At 44.4% G+C, this 10,636-nt stretch overlaps 1 protein-coding gene across 2 annotated transcripts; it reads right to left on the minus strand.

Annotated features, from left to right (window-relative positions):
• Nucleotides 1-1,523: 1,523 nt before the first annotated feature.
• LOC124675176 lies at nucleotides 1,524-5,175 on the minus strand. 2 transcript variants are annotated; one of them, XM_047211246.1, is made up of 6 exons: nucleotides 5,016-5,175; nucleotides 3,499-4,258; nucleotides 3,129-3,187; nucleotides 2,886-3,014; nucleotides 2,412-2,547; nucleotides 1,524-2,095 (listed from the first exon to the last, which is right to left on the minus strand). In XM_047211246.1, the coding sequence occupies exons 2-6, from the start codon at nucleotides 4,201-4,203 to the stop codon at nucleotides 1,793-1,795; spliced, it is 1,332 nt and encodes a 443-aa protein (XP_047067202.1). In that variant the 5' UTR covers nucleotides 4,204-4,258; nucleotides 5,016-5,175; the 3' UTR covers nucleotides 1,524-1,792. The 2 variants fall into 2 exon arrangements, with proteins under 2 accessions (XP_047067202.1, XP_047067203.1); XM_047211247.1 differs by lacking the exon at nucleotides 5,016-5,175 and adding an exon at nucleotides 4,866-5,001.
• Nucleotides 5,176-10,636: the final 5,461 nt, after the last annotated feature.

Below are 10,636 nucleotides of genomic sequence, written 5' to 3' on the forward strand. Positions count from 1 at the left end.
AGTTACGCGCCGGATCTCTTAGGCTAGATTCGGTGCTTACTAGTGGAGACGCTTCTGGTCTTGGTGCTCCTATGGGCGGAGCTAGATGCGGCGACGAGTACTTTCACCTTCTACTCCTTTGATTTTTGAAGCTGCCTTTGCTTTCTTCTCTGGACGGCCATGGAGGCGAGGGGAGAAGAAGTAGTGTCGGTGTTCTAGGAGTTCAAGCTTAGCTGAGGCGGGGACTATTTTCCGTGACAACGAGAGATGCACTACGGTGGTCCTTTGTGGACCACCGATCTTTGGTGCCAAATGGAGGCATCTTGCAACACTATGGAGGCCTATGTTCAACTTCCAACAGTGTAAGCCCATCTTTGACGGTGGAGCGACGACGTTTTTCATCTTTTTCATCCTAAGTGGTTTTGCCCCTAGCAATGACCAGCGACAGAATCCATCTATGGACTTTGGCGGTGAGGCGGATGGACTTGATCGTGTTTCCAAAAAAAAAATTACCCTGGATGGATTTGGTCATGTTTCCAAATATAACAACTGACTGTGTGTATTTCAAGGACCAGATTGCAATTTTCATGTTTCTTGAGGTACTTATTGCAATTTGTACCACCTCCTAGAATTGTGCAGCATCTTCTCGGCCCTCCGGAACATTGCCCGTGCAAAAAAAGTTCTATATAGATGAAAATGACAAGATAGAGGGATATTCACTTTGGCTCATAGGAGCATTTGCTCCCATTGTGTGAATCAATATTTCGAAGTGTCAAAAAATTCTAAACTAAAAAATTTCATGTACATCTACACATTTTATGTTCGTACACAAGTTTTCAAAAAAAATTATAAAAATTTGTAGCTCCAGTAAAAAGACAAATTTTGATGCTATAACACGACTACGTACCGGACATTTTTTTGTCTTTTTTGTACACGCCACATAAAATATTGTTTCTCCATGAAAACTTGTGCACTAACATAGAATTTCACGATGTACAACAAAAAAATTATCTCAGAATTTTTTGACATTTTTAAAATTATTTTTTAATTATTTTGTATAATAGGAGCATTTGCTCCTATGAGCCAAAACGCCACCTCCCAAGATAGAGCCATAGAGGCATATTTCAATAAAACAGCCACAAAGGCTTTTCTTATAGAACCACTCTTATTGCTTTTGCTCTTGAAGATACTAGATCCACCTTCTTGGGTGGCCTCTGCTTCGTGATTGTCCGCTCCTTCAGAAGGCAACAAATCGTCTTGCCCGATTCAGGATCATCAGCCCCCAAGCTGGTGAGAAAGTTGCGATCTTTTTTTTTTTTTTTTGTTGTCAAACAGAGCCTCAGGCGCCCAACGCACGGGACTCAACAACCTCATCATCCACAGAGCAAACATGGGTCCTAGTAAAGTCTATAGTAGTCCCTTGGAGGCCCATGTGTGAGTCATTTATAAGCCCAACCTGGGCTATATATATGAGAGCGTGGAGGTCCTGGGGAGCAAGGACCAACCATCCAAAAAAAAATCCCTCAAAAAGTCCATCCACAAAATTGTCCCAAAATAAAAAATATATGATGCTTAAAATGACAAAATTTGAGCTAGAAGGAAAAATAAATTGATCAACATATACTCTTCACCTATAAATATACCTTGACCTACTCACCTACAACAACGATCCCTACTTCCTTCAACACTGTTTGCCCGGATGAACATGCTTGTGACAGGTGACATGTTTCCAAAACAGGCTTGAACCCGTGAAAGGATCAACTACGTACCAAGAATCAGCTGTACAGATTTCTAATTTCGACACAAGACTAGATCATCTTCGTGGAACCATTTGCCCGGATTCATCCTTCTCAAATATCCTCGCGATCCACTCATTCCAGACCATTCTGCGTCTGCCGCTCTCAGACAGGACTGGAGACCCCTCATCCGGCTCAAGGGTCATGTTTTCATTAAACGTACCGTATGGTGATGGCAGATTAACATCCGCGATTCCTAGCGTAGCAGCGCGCCTCAAGGCCGCCTGGTGCTCCTCACCGTGATCCCTTGTTAAGGTGGTTTCAGCATCCATCCTTTGATTCTCAGGCGCTATCATGGTTCTCTCGCTCTCCAACATCAACTGAAATGCGGAAGCTGTTATTTTGTTGAAATTTGTGAGCACCAAAATGGCACATCACAATAACTCTGTATGCAAAGGTGGTGTTTATTAAAAAGAATATTTGGTTTGTGGTAAAAAAGGTCTGATGCTGAAAGAAGGTGCCATGGAAAATTGGTGCAACATTCTGTTTCAAAATTTTACGCTTGATTAATTGTGCAATAGTGCTAGGTGGCAATGAGGACTTGCCGTTAATTACTACCATGTTTGGAAAGTAAAATATATGAATGATATTTTCATGGTGGGTTGCTCAGTAAGAGGAGGATAGGCTCAAGCTTACATCTATAGCTCTTTGGGCTTCCCTTTCTATCCAGATAATAGCATGGTCAGAAATTGCGTTGCAAGAAAGAACAATGTGCTCAAATCTACCATCAACTGGAACCGCTGTTCTTACGGCAGGCGGATATCTTCCACACCTGCAGCAATTGTTTCAAGATACTAAAAATATCAATCAAAATATTTCATAGTTGCACGAGCTAATCAGTTGGTCGTACTAATAAAAACAAACTTGTTTAAAAATGAAGGACAATATCTCCTAATCACAACATTCCGTTATAAAGCTAAAAGATAAAATGGCAGTTTTTGGGTCATATTTTCTGAAGACAAAATAAATGCATATAGTGCTTAGACCTGTTCACTGGTTATCCTTCATGTTTCTGGAAGGGAACTTCACATGGTTATTCTTGTTTTCATGAGTAGCATTAGGATGACTGGATGGGCAGAAGGTTTCGAAAGGGCAGGAAAAATCATATACCTGAAAGGTTTCCTTTCAACGATGTGGTAAAGCCGGCCCGGTGCATACAGACGCCTTGGATCTCTCAACATGACACTTTCAGGTATACATGTGTCTATGAGGCAATTACCGCATAGCAGGCATGGCAAGCTGTACAAAGAGGACTGCATCAGGCACCCTGAAAAGATGTAGACTAGAGGACAATAAACCTCTGCAGGCATGTATTACATGTTGACATATTACAAAAGAAGAAAGTTTCACTACCAGAAGAGTGACTTGATGATATCTTCCAAAGGAATGTCTGTGCGGGGCAGAAAATCATCCTGTGGATCAAATACAAATATCAAAGAGCATATTCAGTTGGATTGTTGACAGCAGAAAATGGCAATAACGGAATTAATTATTGTATCGCTAACGGCCAAAGTAAAACTCAGCACATGCTTTCAATAGCAGAGCATATTGTCTGGCTACAAAAAGAAGAATGGGTATAATGAGAGCGAAACATAACTTTTAACTTTGAAGTGTCAGGGATATACCTGAACACCAAGCAAATATGTGTATTGCCTAAACACTTAGAATGAAGGTATAACAAATTACTACATTGGTGTGGTACTAACTGGTACTGGAGTCTCACCTGAAGAATAACTGCGTTAATGACATCCGCATAACGGACCGCCAAATTGAGCGACATACACCTGGGAGGCGCCATCGCGAAGCACCGTATCCTGTTCCTCTCCACGCCACCCAGCCGCTCCCTATTTTGCACTGCCACCAGTGCCAGCATGGCCACGACACCGGAACCAAGAGAATGCCCTGCGAAGGTGAGCGTGTAGCCAGGATTCCTGTGCAGCAGGTCCCTCAGCACATCACACTCGGCATCAAACACCCACTCGGCAGCATTGAGCAACCCATTGTGCACGTAGCCGCCGTCGAACCTCCTCTGCCCGATCCTGTTGTCCAGCAACACACCGTAGTCGCTCTCTTTCGCCATGTCCATCCCCCGAACGGCGAGCACGACGTCGGAATGCCGGTGGTCGACGTACAACAGGTATGTCGGAGCATGACCCCGCGTGTGCTCGTATGTCCTCCGGCGCACCACCCACCGGGGCTCGATGCCATAGCCCCCCGGAGGCGCCCATTGCGGATCTTCAAGGTCATCCTCATATACTGCGAGTATGAATCGGCATAGCCGGGGCACAGGCTCGAACTCCCCCGACGACGCGAGGCCCCAGGTCTCGCTGTCATAGCCAGTGGTGTGGAGGCAGCGCTGCCACACCCACCGTGTACATGCCAGGCAGTACACGCATTCGACGACCGGTAAGCAGCACGCGATGGACATCACATCGGTGGAACTTCAGAACTCAGTGTTGTGGCCACACCGAAAAATGAAAGGGCTGCAAAAAAAAGTTGGATTATTCAAGAGAACATTATCTAGGGTATGTTTGGTTGGTGCCCAAATTTGCCCTAACAATTTTTTTGGTAGCCCATGATATTTTGGTCTCTGTTTGGTTGGTTGCCTATGGAATCTTGCCAAGCAGTACACCCACTCGATGACTGGCAAACAGCACACGCGATGGACATCACATCGGTGGAACTTCAGAACTCAGTGTTATACGCCGACAAATGTAAGGGCTGCAATAAAAAGGTTGGGTTATTCAAGAGACATTTACCTAGTCTCTGTTCTGTTGGTACTGGGGCAAGGTTATGGCTGGGTTTTGTATCTAACTGACGAAATGCTAATCTGCGGATAAATTTGGGATACAGAGAAACGGGAATGGTCAACGCTATGGGCAATTGGAAATTGCACGAAATCAGGCGAGGGGCGGAAATCAAGTTCCAGCTGGGAGATTCATCGATCAAGTTAGGGATTTGCTCAGCTGAGACAACTAATTGCTGAAAGGGGGGCAGAGTGGCGGGCCAGGCAGGATCAAGGAACAAGAACTTCTATCCATCAAATACCAGTATTCATTCCCGCTGCAGTTCTAGCAAGATGGAAATTACCGAAACAATCTTGTCCTGTAGGACTTGCGGCTCTTGGAACACGAAGCAAGCCAAGCAACGGAAACCTTCCGACACCAACCAACCAGAGGGGAAGGGAAGGCAATCAGGTATGATACTGAGAGAGAAGGCAATCTGAGGACAAGCTAGTACCTTGAAGCAGGCTGGAGAGAGGCATCGGAGACGAGTAGGTAGCGTCCACTCGGTCTGGGGCGCAGACGAAGAGTGGCGAAACCAGAGGAGGCAGCTAGCAACCTTTCTTCGTCTCGAGGCAACAAAGAGTCCAGGAAGCAGCCGCGGTTGCAGCTAGAGGTCAAAGAGACAGGATTACACAGGAGACGCCGTGCGTGGCTAGCCTTGTCTTCACTCCACGTCTCCACATCCACATGTCGCTTTGCTCGTACTAGTCAGTCTCATGGACACAATTTACTCCGCTGTCCCCGCGGGAAAAGAACCATTAATCCAGTGGTTATCAGCAATATTTTGGGTCCACTTATATATAGATTAAAGTTGAAATTTTCTTCCTCGAAAATACTCTAGATTTACTTTCCTGAACAGCGCCCGCCACCGTCCGCTGGATACACGGATAGGGTCCTCGGATGCATAAAATAGGAGTTTTTTTTGTTCTAAATAAATAGCCCTTACGCTAATCTTCATTCTTTTCTGGCCTCTAAGAAAACTTTCAACCAGTTACGTTTCCTTGTAGTTGTGCTGTTTAGGTTGGCTTATAAGTGCATGACATGCTAGTTGAGTTGGCTAGTTTTTCATGGCCTATGTCACACCACTGATATCTTGCCTATTTTTGACCTATAGCCTATAGGGTCCGAGATCATTTTTGACATGTCTGAGCCATTTTTTACCATGGGATTTAAGAAAACTTTCAACCACAAATATGCCCCCTTATGTTGGCTTATAAGTACAAGACACACTAGTTGAGTACATGTCATGGTTATTTTTGACCCATAGGGCTCAAGATCATTTTCAGAAGATCAAGATCTTTATAAACCAGCCAACCCAACTGATGTAGATAACTAAGTCATTTGAACTCGATCACACTAACTGGCATGTCTAGAACCTAACCGATGGGCTCCCACTAGTAGAAAAAGGGGCTTCCATCCAGGCCTTTAGTATCGGTTTCCTTATGAACCGGTACTAAAGGGTGCATTAGTACCAGTTGCACTACCCAGACCTTTAGTACCGGTTCATGACACGAACCGGTACTAAAGGGTTAGCGTCAGCCGGAAACCCTTTAGTACTGGTTCCTGTCACGAACCGGTACTAAAGGTTTTTTCTGCCCCACACACCCCCCCCCCCCCCCCCCCCCCCCGATCGCCTTTTTTTGCTTTGTAAAATACAAATGAAAATGATAGAAAATTCAAAAAATAAAATGTTTTCAGATTCTTATATGTTATGCAACCTACTATTCGGTGAAATTAAGAAATTCGAATTTTGACTTTTTTGCAAAAAAAGTTTGAAAAATGGTAAAACCGCATTAACTTTTGCATACGACGTCGGAAAAAAACGTATAATATATCAAAATCATCGTGGGAAAAGTTACATCTGAATTCACCGGGGTTTACACGGTTAGCCAATTTTTAGATTCTCAAAATTCCAAATGAAAATATGAAAGCAGGAAGATTTTAATTTTTTTTCCAGAAATTTAGAATTTTATATATTTCTATTTTTTATAATTAGAATTAATAATTATAAGATTTTTTGAATCCCAGATATTACTATTACTTTTAGGAAATTATAATATTTTCAAATTTTCAGGTTTTAGGTTTGGCAAAAACATATTAAAAATTTAAAAAATAATGAAAAATAATACAAATTTAAAAAGTTAATTTTATTTATTTATTCAACATTATTATTACATCATTACTTTTGTTTATTAAAAAAATTATTTGGAATTTAAACAATAAAGAAGTGTGACATCGACTAACATGTTAATAGGATTGATATGATAGTACTATCAACAACATGCGCGCGAAGCACTTGGAAGTGGGACGGGAAGGAACTCGGAAGTTAAGCGTGCTAGTGCTGGAGTAGTGTGAGGATGGGTGACCGACCGGAAAGTTTGACCACGGGTAAGTAATTTGACTAGAGATTAACTGTAGTTAGAGACTAACGGAAATACTAGAAATTCTGAACAAAATAAAAAAAGAGGGAGTGAAAAAAAATAGGGCGTGAAAAATAATTAGGAAAAAATGGATAATTTTTTTAAACGAAATAGCCTTTAGTACCGGTTCGTGTTACGAACGGGTCCCAAAGGTCTCCAGCCCCGCTGGCTCCTCCGTGCCCACGTGGAGGCACCTTTAGTACCGGTTCGTAAGGAACCGGTACCAAAGGTGGGAGGCTTTAGTACCAAATCTTTAGTACCGGTTCCAAAACCGGTTCTAAAGGCCCTTTGAAACCGGTACTAAAGGGAGGTTTCTCTACTAGTGTCCGTCCAAGGATTCGTAACTGCTTAAAAGTTTTTCCAGGCGCCAAAAACAGCCGAAAGTTTAGAAAAATGCATTTAGGACAAAGAGCTATACACACGATGTTGACCAAACCCGCGGGACAGTTAAGGATGTTGCATTTGGATGGCCATGTGAAATTTCGGGCTCGCACCGCACACCCTTATAGTAGCCAAAAAGTTGGCCCGATAGGCACGCTCGATTCGGGAGTTCGTGTTGAGGCACGCGCAGACGAGCGCAACGTGGGAACTCAGCTGCACGCGTAGGTAATCGCGGGAGATGACGCGACACATCAAGAACGCGTGCCATAAATCCCATCGCGGCCCTCTCCACCATATCACTCTGCCATTCATACCCGTCCTCTCCTATCACTTCTTGCTCCTCTCGTCACCAGTGGTTACACTGCCTCCATTATATCTAAGACCATCGGGATGAGGACGGAAGAGCGGGCAATCAAAGCCCTCATCAAGCAAGCCTTCATCGACGCCAACCTAGACGCGTTTGTCCATGGTTTAAGCTCTGCTAAGCGGGTGACAAGGTATCAACTTGTCAATGCCTACAAGTAGTAGACTAGGGTTTCGTTGGATGTAGAGGGCAAGTAGATCTCGAAGGTTTCAGCCGAAAAGTACTCGACGATGTAAAATCTAGGGTTGGTGAAACAATGATTCGATCCTTTCTTTGTCCCTCGACTCCCCCTTATATAGGAGGTGGAGCCGAGGGATTCATGATACACAGGTTTACAGAGTCCGAGAGGGTTTCTAACCCGTCCCGCAAGATTACAAATAATGCTTCCTATTACAACTCTAGCTTTCTTTAATAGTATCTTGGGCTTCCGAATCTTCTTATCCTTCGGGTCGTGGGCCTTCAGTAAACCTCGGGTACCTTCTTCGGCAAGCCCATTGGGGATGCCTATGTCAGTAGCCCCCGAGATTTTGTTTGAATCGTAGAGTCAGGGAAAATCTCCACCTTTATATTTATTCGATAACTTTGAACTTTACCACATATCTTTGCATACGAATTTCTATATTGTACGGGGATAATGGTAGTTGGGGCTAGTTCATCCGACGGATCGAGTACTAGTTAACTGCTCTAGTGGCAATCCGCAAAAACCTACTTCAAGATCACGTCCCTGGACATGATCTCGGGATACCGGTGTAAACTTCGACGAGTGCCGCTTAAGGTCTTACCATTCTGTCGAGTCCCAGTCATATTTATCGGGTACCTAACGCGTCCGTTAGGATTTTTCTTCGTATCTGTTGATACGGAAAAAAGTAGCAAACCGACGTCAGAGACGGTGCTACGCCACACAGAACGGATCTTGGGTCTTACCCTCGCAAAGTTTTGCGGCATTCAGAAATTGTTCACAACTTTGGAGTTCTGAGAATATATTGTCGAGTGCTTTTTCGGCTGTTGGAATAGCACATTTTATTGAGTCAATGGATGACTTATATTGCGCTCCCGATGGGAGTATATGTAGAGTTATTTGTATAACTCGAAATATACTCACTTCTTCTTTCTGTCTCACTTCTCTTTTTTCTTCTCTCTTCTTCTTTTTAATTTCATCGGGCACGCGAACAGCGTTCCCGATGGGAGTAGCACCCGAGGCTAGAGTCAAGAACTTGTGCTTGGGTGTAGGCTCCATGCCTTATGTCGCTATATTTTTCACCTGTCGCATATTTTTTCAAATCTATCGGGTGCGCGAACAGTGCTCCCGATGGGAGTAGCCCCCGAGGCTATGAGCAAATACTTGTATTTGATCATAGGCTCACGCCATTTCTATTTTGTCTTTCTCGAATTTTTTTCCTTTTTTTTTCAAAGTAGCTCCCGAGCATTTGGTCAAAAACTTGTATTTGATCAAAGGCTCTCGAAATAATCAATAATCTTCTGCTGTCGCTCTTCTTATGAAACTTCATAGCCAAGATTTTCTTTTATCAAGGTGACATCATTGCTGATGATAGCCACGACCAATTTATCGGGAAGACACGGGTAATTTTCTCTCTTTGTCTTGCGCGCCCAGAAATCTCATCAATTTGACACGTCGTGCAAGTGGGGGACACACGTCCTCCGCTTTTCCTGGCGCACGCACTGTAACGCCTTTATACTGAAATTACTTTGTTACCCTTGTTCCACGTGTACACCATCTATCTCACATTTTCTCCATCCAACGGTGCGCCGATTCACCGCACCTTTATTTAAGGTCATCGTCTTCCTCCTTCCACACTTTCGCTCGCGCCGCTCCTCTGCTATCCTCTGCCAAGATCCTTCCTTGCGCCCCATAGTTCTTTGAGCTCCGCCACGCTCGCACTGTGCTCCTGCGCCATTGTTGATGCCACCGCGCAGACTCACCAGGCACAATACTCCTGAATCCAAGATGGCTGCCGCGGATCTGGGGAGCGCTGAGTGGGAGAGATCCAAAATCTCTGCCCAAGACATTAATTTGCTCAAGAAGCCGGGGATCAGCTAGGAAGCAAGACGCACCGCGCTTCCCCGAGCGAAGAAAGCTACCCAACCCCTCCAATGGAGTATCGGGTTAGTTTTGTTGATCACCTCATCCGTGGCCTCTCTGCCCCTATTCACAATTTTCTTCGGGGGTTGCTTTTCGTGTACGGATTGCAACTCCACCATCTTACTCCCAACTCCATTCTCCACATCTCGATTTTTATCACCCTTTGCGAGTCCTTCCTTGGAGTCCAGCCTAACTGGGCTTTATGGAAGCGCCTTTTTCTTTGTCGCCACAATGGCTCTGCCAACGTCGCCTATAACATAGGCGGCGTCGTTATCTGCGTTCGCCCTGATGTCGAGTACTTCGATGTCAAATTCCCTGATTCAGTTCAAGGGTGGCGCAAAAAGTGGTTATATATCCACGAGGAAAATCATGGGTCTATTGAAGACAACATTCCTCCTTTTGATGGTGCCGAAAAAATCTGTCGCCGCCGATCCTGGGATGCAGAGGCTACCGCCGAAGAAAAAGCGGCGACGAGGCACTGATGACTCGCATCCACGAACTTCAAAGTACCTGTGGCCAAGAGTTGTCAGGTATCCAAATCACGGCGTATTTCCTTAGGATTAGAGTGCAGCCTCTGCAAGCTCGCAAAAATCCCCTCTGGAAGTATGCTGGCAACAAAGATGTGGATCGCTTGTCGCTGGATTTGCCGGTCAAGGATTTAGAAAAACTTGTCCGAAAAATCTCCTCCCTCAACAAGAAAGATCATGTCCCCTCGTCTTGTCGCGTAAAGCCGTATAGCGCCACCAACGCGTTCCCTGAGGTAATTCTCGTATGAACTATTTTTCTCGAGTACTTATTTTTGTTGACAT

This window comes from Lolium rigidum, chromosome 7 (genome assembly GCF_022539505.1).
Source record: "Lolium rigidum isolate FL_2022 chromosome 7, APGP_CSIRO_Lrig_0.1, whole genome shotgun sequence".
Classification (NCBI taxonomy): domain Eukaryota; kingdom Viridiplantae; phylum Streptophyta; class Magnoliopsida; order Poales; family Poaceae; genus Lolium; species Lolium rigidum.